Source organism: Lithobates pipiens, unplaced genomic scaffold (genome assembly GCF_037356315.1).
Source record: "Lithobates pipiens isolate NorthernLeopardFrog02 unplaced genomic scaffold, aLitPip1_a1.2 Scaffold_23, whole genome shotgun sequence".
In the NCBI taxonomy this organism is placed as follows: Eukaryota; Metazoa; Chordata; class Amphibia; order Anura; family Ranidae; genus Lithobates; species Lithobates pipiens.
In genome coordinates, this window is record NW_027507785.1 from 19598277 (window position 1) to 19624160 (window position 25884).

The following is a 25884-nucleotide window of genomic DNA, read 5'->3' on the forward strand; positions in this document are numbered from 1 at the left end:
GAGGATGGGGTTTTCTGCGAGGTTTTCAGACCCCCTATCTGAAACACCTTCCTGAGAGGAAGTATCTCCTCTAGAGGACAAGATTTCTTTGTCATCCGTCCTCTGTACTTCCTTAGTTGCTATAGTTGTCTTGAGAGATTGCAGGGTAGCCAGCATCCCAGACTGTACTACAAGGAAATCCTTCATAACCTGTGAGGTTTCCTTACTTGTCAGCTTATGAATGCATTTATAACAAAAAGGTTTAACATGGTCTGGTGGGAGCTTATCACTACAGTTCCCACACCTTTTTGTTTTGGGGGAGGGGGATTTTTTTCGCCTAACCTTGTGAGCCCCTTGAGCAGAGTCGCTAGGTTCTAAGGAGACAAAAAACATAACATCCTTAGTAGTCTCATAGTCTTTCTCCTGCCTCCCCCCATGGTGTAAGTAAGACCCCTCTTACCCCACAACTATACCAACAGGAGAGGACTCACCACCTGCAGCCTCTTCCTGGGTTAAGGGTGCAACTGTCTCCTACTCTCTATCCATACCAGTTGCTGCTTGTTCTGTACTGGGCATAATCCGGGAGGAAGGCAAGCGACAGTTGTGAGGCCTCCACCTGTCCCTCCAGAGTCTGGCTGTGTCTGCCCCTCAGACGCCAGTGAACAGCGCCATTTTGTTGGAAGGCCGCCGTCGGAAGTAGATTTTGGCCTCTAGTGCTTCCACTCCGCCATTTTGGTGTAGACCGTAAACCGGAAGTAGCTGCACCCAGAACCGGAAGTGGTAACGGCACCATCATGCTCCACCCGGGACACTTACAGCACATGAAAACAATCCCACCACCAGACCCTAGGGCAGGACCACTCTTCCTCCGTGGCCATGACCTCTGCCCAGACTCTGCTTCCTTCAACACCCCTGTACCTGACTGGGTGGAAGGAAAAAAAGGTAAGAGGAATTAGCTCACAGGAGTTCCGGGATACCCCTCTGTACCCGGGAGACTCCTTTGTCAGGGAACCCCTCTCCCCCAGCCATTGGGGCCCCCCCCCCCGAGAAGTAACTGAGCCCTGGCTGGACCCGCCACCCTCCCCGGTTTTGGCGTCCAGCCCTCAAGGGGGGGACCATCCGCTACAAGCCTCAGGTCTGTCTCAAAACAACAAACATTTCACTGCCAGGAAACACAATCAAAAACTGAGGAGATTGTGTTTCCTGTCAGGTGGACCAGTCATCTCATCTCTCAGGTTATGCCGTCCTGGAAGATGACGAGAGAAAATGTAATTTTTTGGCAAGATACTCCCAGTAGGAAATCATGTATAAAGGGATGCAGGCCCAGCAGCTTTCCTCATTAGTCTCCTGCAGCTGCCACAGCTGATTGATAATTATGAAGCCACTCCCATTACACTGACTCAGCACAGAGGAACAAACAGAGATTTCTTCAGAATAACAAGGTAGGAATCTGCAGCAAAGGTTGTTATAATCCTTGTAATGTACAGAGATCAGCCAGAGGGGAATGTTTTTGTCTCAACAAAAGTGGAGTTACGCTTTAAATAAAGTTAAAGGTATATATAAGCAAATAACAACATAAGATAAAAGTAACCTACACTAGGACATCTGCTGTCTTGAAAAAGTATTCATATCCCTTGAAATTTTCCACATGTTGTCACGTTACAACCAAAAGTACCGTAAATGTATTTTATTGGGATTTTATGTGATAGACCAACCCAAAGTGGCACATAATTGTGAAGTGGAAGGAAAATTATAAATGGTTTTCAAAATGTTTTACAAATAAATATGAGCCGCTGCTCTTTCCGGACTGCGATTGCGCGATTTAGTCACCGCTATTGTCCCCAGCCTCCTCCGCTGTCATTTGAGTAGAGAGGAGGGGACAGCGGGAGGCGGGACAATTCAGGACTAGGGGCTGGATCAGCACTGCGTGGAGAGAGGTAGCTGCCTGTCATGTTAATCGGGAGGTGATTGGCTGCTAGGAGGCGGTCCTAGCAGCCAATCACCAGTTCGCTAATATGAAAAGTTAACCCGGCAGCTCTCCGCCCCGCCCAGTGCTGCTGTGCCTTCAGTTTAGGATTGTCCCGCCTCCTGCTCTCTGCTCTGTTGAAGGAAGGAAAATACATGGAACTGTGAATGACGGGGAGCGGCGGAAAGGGGGCAGTGCTGGGTGGATATGTAAAGGGGACAATACTGTGTGTTGTGATATGTGAAGGGGCAATACTGTGTGGGGGTGATGTGTGAAGGGGGTAATACTGTGTGGGGTGATATGTGAAGGGGGCAATACTGTGTGGGGTGATAAGTGAAGGGGGCAATACTGTGTGGGGGCGATATGTGAAGGGGGTAATATGTGAAGGGGGCAATACTGTGTGGGGGTGATATGTGAAGGGGCAGTGCTGTGGTGAGGAAGATGTAAAGGGGACAAGCAGCTGCACAGAAAATAAGTAGGGGTACCATTGACTCTTAAACGCACTGAAATACAATGTGCAATTTCCAGCACATGGAAATTGCATGCTACAAACGCACCATGCAGCTGCATTTTTAAAAAGGTGCAGGACTTTTTCCTAGCAGAAAACGCAGGCACAGCAGTCCATTCAAATGAATGGACTGTCGTGCCTACACACCTGGGCTGTGATGTAAAGAATCTGAGTCCTCGCACAAAACTGCGATTCAGACCTCGGCTGCAAGAAAATTTTAGTAATCGGACCTTCGTGAATTTTAATTCAATACCCCTGATTTATACTATTCCATTGTAGCTCAGGCTGTAGCTGTAGGATCCTTGTCCTGCTGGAGTTGAACCTCCGCCCCAGTCTCAAGTCTTTTACAGACTAAGGTTTTCTTCTATGATTGCCCTGTATTTGTCTCCATCCATCTTCCCATCAGCTCTGACCATCTTCCTTTTCCCTGCTGAAGAAAAGCATCCCCAAAACATGATGCTGCTACCACCATGTTTCACGATGGGGATGGTGTGTTTGGGGTGAGTTGCAGTGTTAGTTTTCCACCACACATTTTGCTTTTAGGCCAAAAGTTCAATTTTGGTCTTATCTGACCAGATCACCTTCTTCCACGTTTGCTGTGTCCCCCACATGGCTTCTCGCAAACTGCAAATAGGACTTCTTATGGCTTTTTTTCAACAATGGTTTTCTTCTTGACACTCCTTTTAAAAAGGCCAGATTTGTGGAGGGCACCACTAATAGTTGTCCTGTGGACAGATTCTCCCACCTGAGCTGTGGATCTCTGCAGCTCCTCCAGAGTTACCATGGTACATACCACCTCTTGGCTGCTTCTCTGATGAATGCTCTCTTTGCCCGGCCTGTCAGTTTAGGTGGACGGCCATGTCTTGGTAGGTTTGCAGTTGTGCCATACTCTTTCCATTTTCGGATGATGGATAGAGCTCTGTGAGACCTTCAAACCTTGGTATATTTTTTATAACCTAACCCTGCTTTAAACTTCTCCACAACTTTATCCCTGACCTGTCTGGTGTGTTCCTTGGTCTTCATGATGCTGTTTGTCCACTAAGGTTCAACAACAACCTTCTGAGGGCTTCACAGAACAGCTGTAGTTATACTGAGATTAAATTACACACAGGTGTACTCCATTTACTAATTAGGTGACTTCCGAAGGCAATTGGCTCCACTAAGATTTTAGTTAGGGGTATCAGAATAAAGGGGGCTGAATACAAATGAATACTTTTCACATAATTATTTGTAAAAAATGTTGAAAACCATTTATAATTTTCCTTCCACTTCACAACTATGTGCCACTTTTTGTGATTTAAAGTAAGAGCGCAACCTTGTGCTAAACGAATACATTAATAACACAAAGTAAATGCCAATAGTGCCATTGACCATAAAAAAAAAAATCAATGATATAATAAATAATAATAGTCCATAGGAGATAGACGTGTATCGAGTTCATGAGCTTCAAACTCTGCAGTGCTGCTACACAAGGTTTTCAATATATGCAAAATAAAGTACCAAATACTAAGAAGATAATCCGTGTGATCCGTGCTCTCCTCTGCATGTCCCCTCGCTCACCAGAAATCCAGGACTCCCATAACAGAAACCACAAGTGCCCAGGAAGGTGGCTGGGTTCTGTGGCTCCACGAGCTGTGTCTCCAACCGTAACGTGCCTTGTTCTCAGCAAATCATCAGGGATAAATGTCAAAGAGAGCGATATAGCGTAATGCCGTCTGTTTATTGCAAAGATAACGAACAATATCCACTCACATGTTAAAACATTACAAACCGGAACCGAAAGTGGTTGTCGACCTGCGTCTCACGCCGGGAAATTGAGTAACCGTCCGCGAGACGTTATCAAAGGATATGATTCATTTGTCACCTACAGTGTTCATGCACTCAAACGCATGGAATTTCTTTACCCATTAGCGCATGAATTTATAGTTGTGTTATTCTTATTTCATGTGCCACTTTGTGTCGGTCTATCACATAAAATCCCAATAAAATACATTTACGTTTTTGGTTGCAACACGACAAGATGTGGAAAATTTCCAGGGGTATGAATATTTTTTCAAGGCACTGTAGTTAAATGCTTTCTTCTGTAAAAGAGTAGATGGGGAAAATGGTCCTAACAGAAGGATGAGAAGGTGAGATGGTTGGTTGGTGCAAGGACATCCATAAGTTTGCCCCAGCTACATCACTAACCTAGTCATAAAATGTGTTCCTCCCAGGACCTCCTGCTCTCTAGCTCCCTTGTCACCGCCTCCCATGCTCGCCTCTAGGCCCTTGTACACACGGTCGGAGATTCCGACAACCAAATCTGTCGGATCTTGTCCGAAACTGTTGCATACACACGGTCGGACAAAGTTGTCGAAAAATCCGATCTTTCAGAACGTGATGACGTAATTTCGTTACGATGGGACTACGTTCAGGCTAGTAGCCAATAGCTTTGGTCTAGGAATTTGATCTGAGCATGTGTGGCTCTTTGTCCGATCGGAATTCTCTACACATGATCGGAGTATGTCCTATCGGACCAGTTTGTCGGAAAATATTTCCAGCAAGTTGGAAAATTTGGTCCGACAGATATTCCGACGGAAACAGTCCGATGCATACCACACACAGTCGGATTATCCGACAACACGGTCCGATAGGACACATTCCGACGGATTCTCCGACCGTGTGTACAAGGGCTTGGACTTCTTCTCAGCCTCTGGATCCTCTACCCCAATCTGTCCTTCTATCTACTACTGTTCCATGAAAACCCTTCTCTCTCTCTTCAACCTAGCAACTGTACTTTTATCTTCTGCATTACCTCATCCCGCACTTGTATTGTAACTGTACTGTCAGCCCTCATGTTGTAAAGTAATGCACAAAAGGTATATAATAATATTAATAATAATGTCAATGCACCAGTGGGTTGGCCTGAGGATGGGTCAGTAGAATGGTGGGTTGATTGAATGGATTGGTTGCTGGAATGGTGGGTTGGAGGTATAATGGGTCAGTAAGATGGTTGATGTTGGGTTGGTGTTTTGGAAGATTGTGGGGTTAGTTGTTTGGGTTGTTGCTAGCTTAACAGGATGGAGGTTTGGTGAAATGAAATGTTGATGGGTTGGTTGGATGTCGTTTAGTAAGATGGTGAGTTGGTTGGATGCTGGGTTAGTAGGTCTGTGAGTTAAGCTGGCCATATACTGTAAGATTTCTCTGCTTCAGCCTTGCAGAGTGAATGCTGACAGGGCCACTCACAGCTCAAAGTGGAGCTCCACCCAAAAGGGGAAGGCCTGCTTGTTTGCTTCCTACCCCCTCCACTGCTACATTTGGCACCTTTTGGGGGGAACAGGTACCTGTTTACAGGTACTCATCCCCACTTCCGTGAGACCTCGCCACAGCAAGGCCCCCTACAAATTTGGGCCCCCTCCTCCTTCCACCGCCGCGCCATTCACAAAGTGCAGCGAGCTTTGCCAATGCGCAGAAGGGAACCGGCTGTGAAGCCGCAAGACTTCACTGCCGGTTTCCCTAACAAGGAATGGCAGTGGCAGCAGCCAAGAGCCGATTGAAAAATCAGGTGGGGTTCTGACATTGCAGGACCCCAGGACAGGTAAGTGTCCTAAAATTAAAAAAGTCAGCAGCTACAGTATTTGCAGCTCCTGATTTAAATTTTTTTTGGGGGGGGGGGGGGGGGGGGGAGAAAAAAGCTCAGCTTTAAATTTCACTTCAGCATGGTCAGCTTTACTTGAATGTTGGGTTGTAATATTGTGGTTGGGTGGAACAGTATATTGGTCGTTGGTGTATTAATGGGTTCCTGGCTCGGCGGAATGAAATGTTGATGGTTCTGTGGGTGGCTGGGATGATGGATCAGTGGATGGGTGTGTTGGGGTTATGGTGAGATTATGGGTTGCTGGGATAGGGGTTTAGTAAGGTGGTGGGATGGAAGGTTGGGGGGGATGGTTAATCAGTGGGATAACAGTTTGTTAGGTTGGTGGGATGGTGATCTGGTGGGTCGGTGAAATAGAGGCTTGGTAGGTTGGTGAATTGGCATGTGGAATGGTGAGATGATGGGTTGGTGGACAGTTATTGAGCTATAAATTGCAGAAGAAGCAACACTTCATTTGTGATGTGACATTTTTTTCTCTCCTACTCATAAACCATAACCCAGAAAGCAACAAGTTAGCTCTGTACCCAATCACAATACATTTCTAATGCAAAGTTCTTCTCCAACCATCCAAAGAAAAGACAAATTTACAAAATAACATTGAATACAAAGATGCTGCTTCTGAGCTCAGGGCTATGCAGGGTGCTTCCATACGGAATAGGGAAATTAAGTTTGTATAACCCCGTGCAATGGTTTTGTTTTACAATTATAGTGTTTCTCCATGGATCGTGTTTTATGGAGGATTTTAGCCCCATCAGCCAGGATGGTAGTGGATGCGGCAGACAACGCAACAACGGGTCTTAGGGGTCCAACTAAATTGCGAATACCCCCCGGCCACCAGGACACTGCATACTTCTAGTGCAGATGAAAAGCAAAAGCAGGGATCCTTCTTCCTGATGAATGGACAAGAAAGCATACGTCGCCAGGACACCAGGGATCCATGTAAAAGTTCAAAAGAACTTAATAAACCAATCACATCATATTAAGTGCAATGTTTCAGAGTCGTGCAGGACCCCTTTTATCAGGCATAGGCTTTTTTGTACTTTGACCACTGCTGCTCCTGTAACATACCCCAGATCCGCTTTTCTCAACCTTTTCAACGGAGGAACTCTTGAAATAATTTTCCAGTTTTTGAAGCCCTGCTTAAAACGACTATACCCACTACACAAGATACATTAGTGTGATGGTCAGTGGGAAGAATGGTCCTTACACTTGTGGTCATTGGGAAGAATGGTCCTTACACTTGTGGTCATTGGGAAGAATGGTCCTTACACTTGTGGTCATTGGGAAGAATGGTCCTTACACTTGTGGTCATTGGGAAGAATTACCCCCATACAGAAAAGTTAAAAAGGTCAGTGGGGACTTTAAAAATGGAAGATTTCCCTTCCCAGGCATCAGATTCCCAGGTTCCTTATGGCAGGGGTAGGCAACCTGGGGCCCTCCAGCTGTTGTGGTGCTACATTTCCCATGAGGCATTGCAAGGCTGGCAGTTACAATTACTCCCAGAGGCATGATGGGACTTGTAGTTCTGCAACAGCTGGAGGGCGCCGGGTTGCCTACCCCTGTCTTATGGGACCGGCAGACGTGAAAAGTATTTTTCCATGGGACTCCTTTTTTGGCAACTTTCTTGCCAAGTCTTGGTTACGTCCAACCAAGTCATTCACGTTACCCTACCCATTATTCTGCACAATAACCTTCCCACTGTATATGACCTGTAGATTACCCTCTATACCTCCCGATCCCTCTTTATATGACCTGCACATTACCCTCTATACCTCCCGATCCCTCTTTATATGACCTGCACATTTAACCCCTCAATGCTGGCATTTCCAAAAAATTGCTGCAAAAAATTGGATCGCTTAGTGATGGAAGTTATACTGTCCTGTTTTTTGTTTTTTCTAATGAAAATGAAGGTTTTTCCTTTAATTAATAAAAAATAAAAGCCAAGTGGTTATTAAAGCGATTCTAAAGTAATTTTTTTAAATTAAAATAAAAAATGTTATTCTTACCTGCTGTGTGGTATTCCATAGAGCGGTCTCTTACTCCCTTTTCTGGATTCCCAACCAGCACTGAAGCAAAGTGGGTTTTTTACCTTCACGCATAGAATGCTCGAAGGTAAATAAAACCTTAAGGCTTTAGAACCACTTTAAGGTAAAAAAAAAAAAAAAAAAAAAAAAAATAAAAGATTTTACTTTAGAACCACTTTAAATACCACCAGAAGAGAGCGCTGTCTCAGAAAATAAATTTAAATTGTTTGGTTACATTGTTGAAAGACGGAGTTGTTGTCAGTCAAAGTATCACAGCACTGAAAACTACAGATAAAGGTGCCGACCCCGAGAGAGGACAGGTCCACTTCATAGCTGCTCAGCCAGTTAAAAGATTCTAATGGAAAGAAATATCTGAACTCAAAACAATTCAGCAAGATCTCTTCATTCCACAGACAAACTGCTTGCAAACACAATATTTATTTGTGTCGTGTCAGAACATGGTTAAAAAAAAAAAAAAAAAAAAAACGACAAGATTTATATATTTTACATCCCAGTAAGAAAATAACGATCTTTCCATAAACAAGACATTTTACAAAATTTAGGATTAGTAATCCTGTCACATGTATAGTACATCAGATCAGACGTGTCAGTGAGGTATTATCGTGTCGTTATTCACAGGGGAGGCGCCCCCTGGCAGTGAGACGGAGAAGTGCATTGAGACCGGTACGTGATCCGACAGTCCTGCCAATTGTGTGATGAACTGGAACTTGTTCACAGCCTTGAAAAGCAATACGAAGAACAATCAGGAATTGTGAGAGCAGACAGGGAACAATACAAAATTATAATCAACTGACCAGTGTTTGTAAGAAAACCATACCATGTGCACCCACAGGGATGGTCAATTAGAAATAAACAGTATACAGTGGTGTGAAAAAGTGTTTGCCCCCTTCCTCATTTCCTGTTCCTTTGCATGTTTGTCACACTTAAGTGTTTCGGAACATCAAACCAATTTAAACAATAGTCAAGGACAACACAAGTAAACACAAAATGCAATTTGTAAATGAAGGTGTTTATTATTAAAGGTGAAAAAAAATCCAAACCATCATGACCCTGTGTGAAAAAGTGATTGCCCCTCTTGTTAAAACATACTATAACTGTGGTTGTCCACACCTGAGTTCAATTTCTCTAGCCACACCCAGGCCTGATTATTGCCACACCTGTTCACAATCAAGGCATCACTTAAATAGGAGCTGCTTGACACAGTGAGGTCCACCAGAAGATCCTTAAAAGCTACACATCATGCCGAGACCCAAAGAAATTCAGGAACAATTGAGAAAGAAAGTATACACCTTTGCTTAGGGTAACCTCCGCCCGTTAACCACGCAAATAAAAAGGCGCTCAGCATCAAATGATATGCTTTCTACCTGGGAGCTGTGGAATTTAAGCAGCTGTTTTAAAAGGCATTAAATCAATAAAACCACTAGAAAACGTTAAATAGACATCTACAAGATAAATGAATGAATCAATTCACCCGTAGAAGCAACAGCGCATATTCCTCTATAGAGAGAAAAAAATATATATATGTTATTTGTTCTAGTGCAAACTATTGTTCTACGGAAAGCACGTGTATCCTCCACAATATAGTCATACAAAATAGTTATTGTCCATGATAACTGTCCATATGTCCAGATTATGGTGAATAATCAAGATGGTTCCAGGAAAAGAGGAACTGAAACAGATTACCTATTTCAGTCCATAAACAAAATAAGAAGCAAAACTGAAACAAAGTATCCTGGTACAGATCATAAGGGGTATACGATGCAATCCTTCCTTAACGTGATTAACCACTTGCTTACTGGGCACTTAAACCCCCCTCAGTCCCAGACCAATTTTCAGCTTTCAGCGCTGATGCACTTTGAATGACAATTGCGCGGTCATACAACACTGTACCCAAATGAAATTTTTATCATTTTTTTCCCACAAATAGAGCTTTCTTTTGGTGGTATTTAGTTACAGCTCGGAGTTTTATTTTTTGCTAAACAAACAAAAAAAGATGCAAAAAAAAAAAAAAAAAAAAACATGTTTTAATAGTTTGTTATAAAATTTTGCAAACGGGTCATTTTTCTCCTTCATTGAAGTGCGCTGATTAGGCGGCACTGATGGGCTGCATTGGTGGGCACTGATGGGCTGCATTGGTGGGCACTGATGGGCTGCATTGGTGGGCACTGATAGGCTGCACTGGTGGGCACTGATAGGCATAGTTAAGGCGGCACTAATAGGCACAGATAAGGCGGCACCGATGGGCACAGATAAGGCGGCACTGATGGGCAAAGATGGGCACAGATAAGATGGCACGGATGGGTGGCACGGATAAGTGGCACGGATGGGTGGCACGGATGGGCACTGATAGGTACCACAGATAGATGGGACTGATGGGCACTGATAGGTGGCACTGCTGGGCACTGATGGGCGGCACTGCTGGGCACTGATGGGCGGCACTGCTGGGCACTGATGGGCGGCACTGGGGTGCAGCACCTTTGAGGCAGATTTTGGGTGGCACTGTGGGTGGCACTGCTGGGTGGCACTGTGGGTGGCACTGTGGGCACTGCTGGGTGGCACTGTGGGCACTGCTGGGTGGCACTGTGGGCACTATGGGCACTGCTGGGTGGCACTGACAGGGGGGCACTTACTTTATTTCAGGATGGCACTGCGGGTGGCAGGTGGGCACTGGCAGGGGGCAGGTGTCCGTTTAAATTGCTGGCCGTGATCGGGACTGATGTCCCGAACACGGCCGCCGGCGATCGGCTTTTTTTTTTTCTCCTCGCGCTGTCAGTGCGAGGAGGAATACTAGCCGATTACCGGCTCCGTTTTATCACATGATCAGCTGTCATTGGCTGACAGCTGATCACGTGATAAGGGGTCGGGATCGACCCCTTACACGGATCGGTGATCAGGCGAGTCTCACGGACTCGCCGATCACAGAGCGCGCCGCGCGCGCCCCTCAGGGGGCGCGCAGGCCGCTCGTAACCGGGACTACGTCAATAGACGTAGTCCCGGAAATGTGGGTCCGCGCTGTTGCCGTCATTTTGCAATAGCGCGGATCCCAAGTGGTTAAACTTCCAACAGTGAAATGCAGTGTTCCCAAATTTGCTGGGGTACAATCTCAGGCATGAGGCGACCCCCCTTAGTTATATTCTTACCAGATGTGCCTGGTTATGCGGGCTCTCAGATATTACTCCTCATCGGCTGGATCTCATCCGCTTCATAAGTGCCGGGTAATTCAAGATCTTCTAGCTGGAGGAGAGAAGAAGAAGGAGGGCACAGCCTGCAGCCTGATAGAAGATCTTGAATTACCCGGCACTTATGAAGCGGATGAGATCCAGCCGATGAGGAGTAATATCTGAGAGCCCGCATAACCAGGCACATCTGGTAAGAATATAACTGAGGGGGGTCGCCTCATGCCTGAGATTGTACCCCAGCAAATTTGGGAACACTGCATTTCACTGTTGGAAGTTTAATCACGTTAAGGAAGGATTGCATCGTATACCCCTTATGATCTGTACCAGGATACTTTGTTTCAGTTTTGCTTCTTATTTTGTTTATGGACTGAAATAGGTAATCTGTTTCAGTTCCTCTTTTCCTGGAACCATCTTGATTATTCACCATAATCTGGACATATGGACAGTTATCATGGACAATAACTATTTTGTATGACTATATTGTGGAGGATACACGTGCTTTCCGTAGAACAATAGTTTGCACTAGAACAAATAACATATATATATTTTTTTCTCTCTATAGAGGAATATGCGCTGTTGCTTCTACGGGTGAATTGATTCATTCATTTATCTTGTAGATGTCTATTTAACGTGAGAAAGAAAGTAATTGAGATCTATCAGTCTGGAAAGGGTTAAAGCCATTTCCAAAGCTTTGGGAATCCAGCGAACCACAGTGAGAGCCATTATCCACAAATGGCGAAGACATGGAACAGTGGTGAACCTTCCCAGGAGTGGCCGGCCGCCCAAAATTACCCCAAGAGCGCAGCGACGACTCATCCAAGAGGTCACAAAAGACCCCACAACAACGTCCAAGGAACTGCAGGCCTCACTTGCCTCAGTTAAGGTCAGCGTTCATGCCTCCACCATCAGGAAAAGACTGGGCAAAAATGGCCTGCATGGCAGAGTTCCAAGGAGAAAACCACTGCTGAGCAAAAAGAACATCAAAGCTCGTCTCAATTTCTCCACAACACATCTTGATGATCCCCAAGACTTTTGGGACAACATTCTGTGGACCGATGAGACAAAAGTGGAACTCTTTGGAAGGTGTGTGTCCAAGTATATCTGGCGTAGAAGGAACACTGCATTTCATAAAAAGAACATTATACCAACAGTAAAATATGGTGGTGGTAGTGTGATGGTCTGGGGCTGTTTTGCTGCTTCAGGACCTGGAAGACTTGCCGTGATAAAAGGAACTATGAATTCTGCTGTCTACCAAGAGATCCTGAAGGAGAATGTCCGACCATCTGTTCGTGTACTCAAGCTGAAACGAACTTGGGTTCTGCAGCAGGACAATGATCCTAAACACACCAGCAAGTCCACCACCGAATGGCTGAAGAAAAACAAAATGAAGACTTTGGAGTGGCCTAGCCAAAGTCCTGACCTGAATCCTATTGAGATGTTGTGGTATGACCTTAAAAAGACCGTTCATGCTCGAAAACCCTCTAATGTAACTGAATTAGGACAATTCTGCAAAGATGAGTGGGCCAAAATTCCTCCAGGACGCTGTAAAAGCCTCATTGCACGTTATCTCAAACGATTGGTTGCAGTTGTTGCTGCTAAGGGTGGCCCAACCAGTTATTAGGTTTAGGGGGCAATCACTTTTTCACACAGGGCCATGATGGTTTGGATTTTTTTTCACCTTTAACCACTTTCAGACCGGACCATTTTGCTGGTAAATGACCAGAGGTCTTTTTACACTTTGGCACTGCGCTGCTTTAACTGGTAATTGCGCGGTCATGCAATGTTGTACCCAAACAAAATTTGCGTCCTTTTCTTCCCACAAATAGAGCTTTCTTTTGATGGTATTTGATTGCCTCTGCGATTTTTATTTTTTGCGATATAAACGTAAAAAGACCGCAAATTTTGAAAAAAAATGATATTTTCTACTTTTTGTTATTAGAAAAATCCAATAAACTCAATTTTAGTCATACATTTAGGCCAAAATGTATTCAGCCACATGTCTTTGGTAAAAAAAAAGTCAATAATTGTATATTTATTGGTTTGCGCAAAAGTTGTCACATCTACAAACTAAGGTACGTTTTCTGGAATTTACGCAGCTTTTAGTTTACGACTGCCTATCTCATTTCTTGAGGTGCTAAAATGGCAGGGCAGTACAAAACCCCCCCAAATGACCCCATTTTGGAAAGTAGACCCCCTAAGGAAATTGATAAGAGGCATGTTGAGCCCATTGAATATTTTATTTTTTTGCCTCAAGCGATTGAATAATGACAAAAAAAAAAATTTTTTTTTTTTTTTTACACAAAGTTGTCACTAAATGATATATTGCTCACACATGCTATGGGCGTATGTGAAATGACACCCCAAAATAAATTCTGCTGCTTCTCCTGAGTATGGGGATACCACATATGTGGGACTTTTTGGGAGCCTAGCCGCGTACGGGGCCCCGAAAACCAAGCACCGCCTTCAGGCTTTCTAAGGGCGTTACAGTTTTGAAGGCCATAAAATGCCAAGATGGCACAAACCCCCCCCCAAATGACCCCATTTTGGAAAGTAGACACCCCTAAATTTAGGGGTACACTAGTGAGACTAGGTAATAAATGGCGGGTGCCCTGAAACTATAAAAAAATAACTAACCAACCAGCGTCACCTGTAACAGTTATATGGTGATCACTGGTGAAAGGGTTAACTAGGGGGCAATTAGGGGGCTTTATGCGGTAGTATATGGGGGTCCCTGGCGCTATAAAAAGCTGCAGCGAACCTAAATACCTACCTGCCTAACTAGCGTCACCTGTGACACTAATACAGCGATCAGAAAAACGATCGCTTATTAGGCTGGGTTCACACTGGAGCGATGCGGGAACGCCACGAATGCGCGGCGGGTTCCCGCATCGCATGCCTCCCGGCGGCAGTTCACACTGCCCTATGCGAACTGCTGGGAGTGTCAGTGAAATGTTACTGACACCCCCAGATCAGTTCGCATATCGCAGTGCGATCTGCAAACTCGGATCGCATGGTGTGAACACCCATGCGATCCGATTCTGCTGCGGGCCAAAAAAAGGGTCCCGTGCGAATTTGCGGCGGGTGCGGCGGGTGCGGCGAATGGCTGAACTCGAATCGCACAGAGATCGGATGTGATTTGCACTGCAGTGCGGTGCGAATCACATCCGTTCTCATAAACCGCTGCAATGTGAACCCAGCCTTAGTGACACTGGCGACGGGGGGTGATCACGGGGTTAAACCTTTATTGGGGGGGTTAGGGGGGTACCTTAGAACTAAAGGGGGCTAACCCTAACTGCCCTAACAGTTATTAGTCACAAATGACACCCGCCGGGTGATCAGGGGGTTAAACCTTTATTAGGTAATAAATGGCGGGTGCCCTGAAACTATAAAAAAATAACTAACCAACCAGCGTCACCTGTAACAGTTATATGGTGATCACTGGTGAAAGGGTTAACTAGGGGGCAATCAGGGGGCTTTATGCGGTAGTATATGGGGGTCCCTGGCGCTATAAAAAGCTGCGGCGAACCTAAATACCTACCTGCCTAACTAGCGTCACCTGTGACACTAATACGGCGATCAGAAAAATGATCGCTTATTAGGCTGGGTTCACACTGGAGCAATGCGGAAACGCCGCGAATGCGCGGCGGGTTCCCGCATCGCATGCCTCCCGGCGGCAGTTCACACTGCCCTATGCGAACTGCTGGGAGTGTCAGTGAAATGTTACTGACACCCCCAGATCAGTTCGCATATCGCAGTGCGATCTGCAAACTCGGATCGCATGGTGTGAACACCCATGCGATCCGATTCTGCTGCGGGCCAAAAAAAGGGTCCCGTGCGAATTTGCGGCGGGTGCGGCGGGTGTGGCGGGTGCGGCGAATGGCTGAACTCGAATCGCACAGAGATCGGATGTGATTTGCACTGCAGTGCGGTGCGAATCACATTCGTTCTCATAAACCGCTGCAATGTGAACCCAGCCTTAGTGACACTGGCGACGGGGGGTGATCACGGGGTTAAACCTTTATTGGGGGGGTTAGGGGGGTACATTAGAACTAAAGGGGGCTAACTCTAACTGCCCTAACAGTTATTACAGTCACAAATGACACCAATGCAAAAAAAAAAAAAAAAAATGACATTGGTGTCACTGTGACTGGGGGGCAGGGGTAATTGGGGGGGTGATCGGGGGGTAAAGGGGGGGTGTGAGTGTGCCTGGCATGTTCTACTGTGTGTGTGAGTGTTGGTGCAACTTACTGATCCGCTCTCCTCCGTGTCGGAACGAAAAATACCGACACGGAGGAGAGAATACATCACTTCCTCTCCTGTGTTTACATTACAGGAGAGGAAGTGATGTCACCGGGGATTTCTATTCGTCGGGAGCGATCGCGAGGGGGTGGCCATGAATGAATGGCCGTCCCCTCGTCCGGGATCGCTCCCGCACGAATACCGACCGCCGCAGGCACCGGGCGGGGGCCCGATCGGGCCCCCGACCCGCGGGAGGCAAGGGACGTACATGTATGTCCTTATGCCTGCCCGTGCCATTGTACCGACGTACATCGGCGTGCGGCGGTCGGCAACTGGTTAATAATAAACACCTTCATTTACAAATTGCATTTTGTGTTTACTTGTGTTGTCCTTGACTATTGTTTAAATTGGTTTGATGTTCCGAAACACTTAAGTGTGACAAACATGCAAAGGAACAGGAAATGAGGAAGGGGGCAAACACTTTTTCACACCACTGTATCTGAAAATAAAGATCCATATTCTTGTGGTAAAGCTCTGTGAACTGAGCCCTATATGCACTACTTTGGTATCTTCATAATAACAAAGTGTCTACAATCTCTATAGAATTGGACAGCCCTATGCAATCACCTTAAGACTGAAGATCCCTATCCTTGTGTTAAAGCTCTGTGAATTGAGCCATATAGGCATTGCTTTGATCTCTTAGTAATAACAAAGTGACTACAATCTCCATAGGGCTGGACAGCCCTGCGCAACCTCCATAGGGCTGGACAGTCCTATGCAATCACCTTAAGACTGAAGATACCTATTCATGTGACTACACTCTCCACAGGATTGGGCAGCCCTGTGCAATCTCCGCAAGATTGGGCAGCCCTGTGCAATCTCCGCAAGATTGGGCAGCCCTGTGCAATCTCCGCAAGATTGGGCAGCCCTGTGCAATCTCCGCAAGATTGGGCAGCCCTGTGCAATCTCCGCAAGATTGGGCAGCCCTGTGCAATCTCCGCAAGATTGGGCAGCCCTGTGCAATCTCCGCAAGATTGGGCAGCCCTGTGCAATCTCCGCAAGATTGGGCAGCCCTGTGCAATCTCCGCAAGATTGGGCAGCCCTGTGCAATCTCCGCAAGATTGGGCAGCCCTGTGCAATCTCCGCAAGATTGGGCAGCCCTGTGCAATCTCCGCAAGATTGGGCAGCCCTGTGCAATCTCCGCAAGATTGGGCAGCCCTGTGCAATCTCCGCAAGATTGGGCAGCCCTGTGCAATCTCCGCAAGATTGGGCAGCCCTGTGCAATCTCCGCAAGATTGGGCAGCCCTGTGCAATCTCCGCAAGATTGGGCAGCCCTGTGCAATCGCCGCAAGATTGGGCAGCCCTGTGCAATCGCCGCAAGATTGGGCAGCCCTGTGCAATCGCCGCAAGATTGGGCAGCCCTGTGCAATCGCCGCAAGATTGGGCAGCCCTGTGCAATCTCCGCAAGATTGGGCAGCCCTGTGCAATCTCCGCAAGATTGGGCAGCCCTGTGCAATCTCCGCAAGATTGGGCAGCCCTATGCAATCTCCACAATATTGGACAGCCCTATGCAATGTCCCAAAATGCAGTCTCCACAGGATTGGACAGCCCTATGCAATCTCCACAGGATTGGACAGCCCTATGCAATCCCCTTAAAGCGGTAGTAAAGCCTGCTTTGTGGTTTTTACCTACAGGTAAGCCTATAATAAGGCTTACCTGTAGGTAAAATGAAGATTTCCCAAACGTGCACCATTTAGGAGATATTCACCCTGGCAGTGAGACGGAGAAGTGCATCGAGACCAGAATGTGACCCGACAGTCCTACCAATCGTGTGATGAACTGGAACTTGTTCACAGCCTTGAAACGGAATACAAAGCACAATCTGGAATTGTGAGGCGTGAGCAAACAGGGAATATTAGAAAATAATTATCAACTGACCAGTGTTTGTAGGAAAAAACATACCCTGTGTACCCACAGGGCTGGTAAATTCCAGATATAAAGTATATCTGAAAATAAAGATCCCCATTCTTGTGTTAAAGCTCTGTGAATTGAGCCCTAGATTCAGTACTTTGGTATCTTAGTAACAACAAAGTGACTACAATCTTCATAAGACTGGACAGCCCCATGCAATCTTCAAAGGATTAGACAGCCCCATGCAATCTCTAAAGGATTGGGCAGCCCTATGCAATCTTCAAAGGATTAGACAGCCCTATGCAATCTTCAAAGGACTGGACAACCCTATGCAATCTCCAAAGGACTGGACAACCCTATGCAATCTCCAAAGGACTGGACAACCCTATGCAATCTCCAAAGGACTGGACAACCCTATGCAATCTCCAAAGGACTGGACAACCCTATGCAATCTCCAAAGGACTGGACAACCCTATGCAATCTCCAAAGGACTGGACAACCCTATGCAATCTCCAAAGGACTGGACAACCCTATGCAATCTCCAAAGGACTGGACAACCCTATGCAATCTCCAAAGGACTGGACAACCCTATGCAATCTCCAAAGGACTGGACAACCCTATGCAATCTCCAAAGGACTGGACAACCCTATGCAATCTCCAAAGGACTGGACAACCCTATGCAATCTCCAAAGGACTGGACAACCCTATGCAATCTCCAAAGGACTGGACAACCCTATGCAATCTCCAAAGGACTGGACAACCCTATGCAATCTCCAAAGGACTGGACAGCCCTATGCAATCTCCAAAGGACTGGACAGCCCTATGCAATCTCCAAAGGACTGGACAGCCCTATGCAATCTCCAAAGGACTGGACAGCCCTATGCAATCTCCAAAGGACTGGACAGCCCTATGCAATCTCCAAAGGACTGGACAGCCCTATGCAATCTCCAAAGGACTGGACAGCCCTATACAATCTCCAAAGGACTGGACAGCCCTATACAATCTCCAAAGGACTGGACAGCCCTATACAATTTCCAAAGGACTGGACAGCCCTATACAATCTCCAAAGGACTGGACAGCCCTATACAATCTCCAAAGGACTGGACAGCCCTATACAATCTCCAAAGGACTGGACAGCCCTATACAATCTCCAAAGGACTGGACAGCCCTATACAATCTCCAAAGGACTGGACAGCCCTATACAATCTCCAAAGGACTGGACAGCCCTATACAATCTCCAAAGGACTGGACAGCCCTATACAATCTCCAAAGGACTGGACAGCCCTATACAATCTCCAAAGTATTGGACAGCCCTATGGAATCGCCAAAGGATTGGACAGCCCTATACAATCTCCAAAGGACTGGACAGACCTATACAATCTCCAAAGGATTGGACAGCCCTATACAATCTCCAAAGGATTGGACAGTTCTATGCAATCTCCAAAGGATTAGACAGCCCTATGGAATTTTCTAAGGCTAGGACAGTTCTGCACAGTGTCCATAGTATAGGACAGACCTATACAATCTCCATAGGATAGGACAGACCTATACAATCTCCATAGGATAGGACAGACCTATACAATCTCCATAGGATAGGACAGACCTATACAATCTCCATAGGATAGGACAGACCTATACAATCTCCATAGGATAGGACAGACCTATACAATCTCCATAGGATAGGACAGACCTATACAATCTCCATAGGATAGGACAGACCTATACAATCTCCATAGGATAGGACAGACCTATACAATCTCCATTAGATTGTCTTAAGCAATCCCATAGGATAGGAAAGCCTGCTGCAAAATCTCCATAGGTTAGACCCATAGATTCTCCATAGAACAGAACAACCCCATAAAACCCCCATGGGATATATACCTATACAACTGCCATAGGATATGACATCCTTATATATTCTCCATAGGATAGGCTGCACCTATACAATTTCCATAGGATAGGACAGCCTCATACAATAGGATAAACCCATGCAATCTCCATAGGATAAAACAGACTTATCCAGTCTTCATAGGAAAGGACTGTCTCATACATTCGCCAGAGGAAAAGGCGAGCCCCAAACATTCTCCATGGGTTAGGATAGATCCATATAATCCCCATAGGATAGGATAGCCTTATACAATCTCTAAAAAGTAGCCCTATACATTCTCAGAACACAGACATGTGTCTCACCAGAGAAAGTAAGGAATCGGATTCTCTGTATAAGATATAATCTATTCTCCGCCCTGTCCAGTGTGCATCACTCCCATCGATTCCTTCAGGAAGAGGTGGAGCCACGTACAATCTTCGCTCGGCGTCTGAATCCAGGGTCCTGCAACAGAACATGGAGTGAGATTCCTGGATTAACATGACAAGTAAAATAATATCTCACTGATTCCCAATGATCCCCATCTCACCTCTTTAGACTGGCTGGAGTGTTGACAGCCTCATGGTATAGACAGTCCCATCTGAGGAGGGTGCCTGGGACAAACAAGAAGCCATTGTTAGAGGTCTGCATCCAGAGGACCCAACATAAACCTTCAAACACCAATCTGAGTCACTGTAATTCACCCATTTGCCACGATAAAACTCCAAATTCAGCCATTCTTAAAGCAAAGCTTCAGTCCTTTTTAGTTTATTATTTAATAAACAGCCACTCACCTGTCCCAGAATCCAGTGATGTGCTCACCCGAACCGTCGCTTCTCTCCCTCGAGACTGCATTTGAACTGTGGGCACCCGGCTGTGACAGTTTGTGGCTTCACAGCCGGTTGTGCACCGCCCATGTGTGAGTTGTGCTGTGTGTGAATGGTCCGACAGACTTCTGGGACCTGTGACATGTCCCAGAAGACTGCAGGGAGTGAGGGGGAGGGTAGAACTTCTGCTTGGATCACCTGTGGGAGCAGTTACCCACTCCCCCATCCAAATAAAATGACATGCAAAAATGCTTTACATACTAATGTGGCCGGGGGGGGGGGTGCTTAAAGCAGAACTTCCCCTTTTGGGTGGAGCGCTGCTTTTATGTACTCTCAGTTCTCTTATTTAAAATAAAAATGCCTGTCTTTCATATAATAGGAACACTTTATAAATGAGAACATGATTGAGATGATGGCAGGCAGATCTTGTCCTTCTTAGCCAGACTTTGCCTGTACCTGATACAATTCCAGATACTGTACTATTCCCCTTGGATAGGATAGGACAGGATATACAAGCTTCATAGGGCTGGATAGCCCTATACAAGCTTCATAGGGCTGGATAGCCCTATACAAGCTTCATAGGGCTGGATAGCCCTATACAAGCTTCATAGGGCTGGATAGCCCTATACGAGCTCCATAGGGCTGGATAGCCCTATACGAGCTCCATAGGGCTGGATAGCCCTATACGAGCTCCATAGGGCTGGATAGCCCTATACAAGCTCCATAGGGCTGGATAGCCCTATACAAGCTCCATAGGGCTGGATAGCCCTATACAAGCTCCATAGGGCTGGATAGCCCTATACAAGCTCCATAGGGCTGGATAGCCCTATACAAGCTCCATAGGGCTGGATAGCCCTATACAAGCTCCATAGGGCTGGATAGCCCTATACAAGCTCCATAGGGCTGGATAGCCCTATACAAGCTCCATAGGGCTGGATAGCCCTATACAAGCTCCATAGGGCTGGATAGCCCTATACAAGCTCCATAGGGCTGGATAGCCCTATACAAGCTCCATAGGGCTGGATAGCCCTATACAAGCTCCATAGGGCTGGATAGCCCTATACAAGCTCCATAGGGCTGGATAGCCCTATACAAGCTCCATAGGGCTGGATAGCCCTATACAAGCTTCATAGGACTGGATAGCCCTATACAAGCTTCATAGGACTGGATAGCCCTATACAAGCTTCATAGGCAAGGCAAGACCCATACAATCTTCTAAGGGCTGGATAGCCCTATACAATCTTCATAGGGCTGGATAGCACTATACAAGCTTCATTAGGATAGGATGGCCCTATACAAGCTTCATTAGGACAGGGTGGCCCTATACAAGGTTCATTAGGACAGGATGGCCCTATACAAGGTTCATTAGGACAGGATGGCCCTATGCAAGCTTCATAGGCAAGGAGAGCCCTATACAATTCTTTATAGTACAGGAGAGCCCTATACAAGCTTCAAAGGACAGGAGAGCCCTATACAAGCTTCAAAGGGCTGGATAGCCCTATACAATCTTCATAGGGCTGGATAGCCCTATACAATCTTCATAGGGCTGGATAGCCCTATACAATCTTCATAGGGCTGGATAGCCCTATACAATCTTCATAGGGCTGGATAGCCCTATACAATCTTCATAGGGCTGGATAGCCCTATACAATCTTCATAGGGCTGGATAGCCCTATACAATCTTCATAGGGCTGGATAGCCCTATACAATCTTCATAGGGCTGGATAGCCCTATACAATCTTCATAGGGCTGGATAGCCCTATACAATCTTCATAGGGCTGGATAGCCCTATACAAGCTTCATTAGGACAGGGTAGCCCTTTACAGGCTTCATAGACAAGGAGAGCCCTATACATTCTTTATAGGATAGGAGAGCCCTATACATTCTTTATAAGATAGGAGAGCCCTATACATTCTTTATAAGATAGGAGAGCCCTTTACAAATCTTTTTAGGACAGGAGAGTCCTATACAATCTTCATAAGGCTGGATAGCCCTATACAAACTGTCACAGGATAAAATAGCCCAATACACTCTTCATAGGATAGCATAGCACTATACAATTGCCATAGGATAGCTGAATACAATTTCCATAGAATTGGATAACACTATACAGTCTTTATAGAACAAGATAGCCCTATACAATCTCATGGAATATGAAAGGAGGACGACGCTTGTTTAGGGCTATCCTGCCCTATATAAATTGCATTGTGCTTTCCTATCTTGTCCAGATTTTAAGGGGCTATCCAATCTTATAAACACTATATAGGGGGAAGAAGGGGAATGGTACCATCATGGACTATCATACCTGGAACTGGATTACATATGTAATTTAAAGGCCAGTCATGTATTCTCTGGGTCTCTTTGTGCTACAGACCCACAATGACTGCAGGGAAGGGCCAGCAGGATTCTCCATATGATTTCTGAAAACATCCCAGCACCCTGCCTCAGTACGCTTCTCAAGAGCCTTCAGCCCTGATGTAAGCAGTGGGCTGGCTCTTGAGAGGAGTTATGTAATTATCAACATGCCCTGACGGATGGATGTCAGTCTGAAGGGCTGGGCATTCCTAAGTAGCATATCTGCATACAGACCACCCTGGGTAACACCCACATATGATGCTGAAACTATGATTAAAGCACTAGTAAACCTCTTTTTTTTTTTTAAACCCTGCAAGGTAGAGGCCTTATGTGCTAGTATGCATCGTATACTAGCACATTATAAAAATACTTACCTTAAAACAAAGCCCTCCAACAAAGCGTTGTCACCACCGACAGGCACTTCCATCTTCACCCAGCCTTGCTTCTGGGTTCAAGGCCTGATTGGCTACTCCGCGATGATGTCACTCCCACAAATGCGTGTGGGAGTCACGGACTGCAGCACAGAGCTCTGAAGGGACAGCACGGGTATACTGTCCATTCAGAGCACATGCGCCAGTGACGTCACTGGCTACATGCTGCGTGGTTTAGGAGATATTCACAGTACCTACAGTAAAGCATTATTATAGGCTTGCCCATAGGTACAAGTTTACAAAAAAGGGTTTACTTCCACTTTAAGGCGCCATTCACACTCGTACGACTCCAAAGTCGCACAACTTTGCCGCAACTTTGGATGGGTGCGACTTGCATGCGACTTGTCCCTCTGCAAAGTTGGACCCACTGTTGCATGTAAAACATTCAGGTACGACTTTCATGCAACTTTTAAAAGTTAACATTGCAGCCTGAGGCCCTCAAATTGCATGCAGTTGCTGTGACTTTAAAGTGGTTGTAAATCCATCCAAAAAAAATAATCCCGCAAGACAAAAAGGCATAACGAGCTAGTATGCGATGCATATGAAATACTTACCTTAGATCGAAGCTGGTGCAGTGGTCCCTGTACACCGCTGTGACCGGCAACATGTCTCCAGAATGTTACTTCCAGGTTTGCGGCCTCCGGCGCTGTGATTGCCCGGAGTTGCGATGACGTCACCCCCACGCATGTGCGCGGGAGCCACCGGTAATGGCACATCAGCTAAAGCAATGGCACAAACGAGCCGTTGCTTCAGTGAGCATGTGCCGATGACTCCAGCACATGCTGATACAGTGAATATCTGCTGTGCAGGTATAGGAGATATCCACAGGTAAGCCTCAATATAGGCTTACCTGTAGTGAAAAGTGGTTTGTAAGGGTTTACAACCACCATAAGTCTCACATATATGAATGGTTCACATTGACAGGTCACATGACAAGCTGAACAAATGTGAATGGGGTGTAAAAGACGTGAAATACAATAAATGAAAGGGGTGGGGAGAGGGGAGTTTTTCTAGTTATATAGTCATATAGTATAGTTAGTAAGGTTGAATAAAGACACCAGTCTATCCTGAGTGAGGTGTCTACAATTGTCCCTATCCCTGTACATTGCACACTCACATCGATCCCTACCCTCAAGGAGCCCACAAGCCAAGGTCCCCATTCTTATACTAGGGCCAATTTTGGACAGAAGTCAATTAACCTACCTGCATGTCTTTAGAGTGTGGTAGGAAACCGGAGTACCCGGAGGAAACCCACACAGGCAGAACATGCAAATTCCAGGCAGGTAGTGTCCTGGTTGGGATTCAAACTTTTACTGCTAGGCGAGAGTGCTAACCACTATACCACTGTGCTGCCCTTTACATTTTTTAGTTGTTGACCTGGAAGGGACATCACGTGTTTGTGTTTTTTGAGCCCCCCTAAAATTTACTTTTATTGTGTTTTTTTTTTTTTTTTTTTTACATGAATGTTGTGTTTCCTAGACCTTTGGGGTAATATCATGTGACATAAAAAAATTGAAACTACCATTATTTTATTCTCTAGGGTGTCTGCATTCAGAAAACATAGAATGTTTGGGGGGGGGGGTTATGTAATCTTCAGTCCTAAAATTATTTAAATATGTGCAAAAAATGCAAAAACAGGCTGTGAAAGGGATAAAAGCATAAGTTCACCTTCAGGAAGGTGTCTTCTACTGGAAGGGTTTGGAAGGCAGAATGCACCATTAGGCGGAGGCACCCAGGCGGCCCATTACAGGGTGGTGGTGATAAAAATGGTTAGCTGCCTATTTTGTTTTTACTACCCCACTGCCCCCAGTGTCAGCTCATCTTTTGTGTCAGTGTTGGGTAGAAAAAAAAAAAAAAAAAAGTTTCATGTTTGGGTAGTATAAAAAAAATAAAAAAATAAAATGAAATTTGTTTCTGGGCCCTACTAGGGGTAACAAACAATAAAATGATGTAACCATGTGTGGCATCCTTGTGCACATCAGGAATAGAGAATTTATTTTAAAGGTATTCTTGGTGGTGGGTAATGGTAATGGCAAAAAATATACAGCTAAAGTTCAAACTTGTTTTTACTTTTTTTTCTACTTTGGTAGTTTTCCTTTGACAAAAAAAAATAAAAAATCAGGATATATTGACATTTGCCAGCAATTTGTTCTGAAATAAAGGAATCATGGGTTTGGGGTGCCTCTAGATCTTGCATAGAAAAAAAAACAAAAACAAAAAAAGGTAACATGATGGAGAAGAGGTTGAGAAACGTTGGTGAAGACCATCCGGCGTGCCTCTATACTCACCCACTGTACCTCTTTTGTCCTGGCCGGCACAGTCTCTACACGGATCCTTATATACAGAAAACAGCTGATGTTTCTGCTCCATGGAGTCGTCTGAAATAGGAGACAAATGGGGTGTAAACTCACACATGATCTGGGTGTCAATATGTAGGTTATTAAAAAAAATATATATGTTGCAAAAGTAGGCGGTCAATGATGACTATATGCTCAGACCAAATAGAAGAGAGTGTCAGTAAGCAAGACAAACTTAACTACATCATTTTTAAAATTTTTCTCCTGAGGACAAAGGTGTCTTTTTTTTGGTATACTGTTTTAATAAAATTACCTGCATACTTTTTCTTTTATAAGCTGACAAAAGGACAGATGTGAAAAAATAAAACATTTTTTTTGTACTCACTGCAGGGACCTGAGTGGAGATCTGATTTGACTGTTGGGTTATGGCACCCCCTTCAGCAGTAGGACACTAGGCATAAAAACATTAGACATGTGCAATTTGTTTAGTTCCGAATTCTTTTTTTAACAAATTCGGAAATTTCAGAATTTTTCAATTTCCAAAAACTCAGAATTTCAGAAATTGGAAAAGTAAAAAAAGTGGAAAAGTTGGAAAGTCAAAATTTCGGATAGTCTAAATTTCGGATAGTTTAAATTTCCGGAAAATGGA

General features: G+C 45.4%; 1 protein-coding gene across 2 annotated transcripts in view; it reads right to left on the minus strand.

Moving 5' to 3' along the window:
• Positions 1-8533: 8533 nt before the first annotated feature.
• Positions 8534-25884, minus strand: part of LOC143927236 (sphingomyelin phosphodiesterase 5-like) — a 57917-nt gene continuing 40566 nt past the window's right edge. The window contains exons 6-9 of one of the 2 annotated variants that reach the window (XM_077451232.1): positions 25227-25316; positions 19876-19939; positions 19652-19790; positions 8534-8850 (exon numbers count right to left, since the gene is read on the minus strand). In XM_077451232.1, the coding sequence (XP_077307358.1) occupies positions 8719-8850; positions 19652-19790; positions 19876-19939; positions 25227-25316 (425 nt within the window). In that variant the 3' untranslated portion in view covers positions 8534-8718. Of the gene's footprint in view, positions 8851-17298; positions 17408-19651; positions 19791-19875; positions 19940-25226; positions 25317-25884 lie in introns of those variants that run through there. The other variant, XM_077451233.1, reaches the window with a different exon arrangement.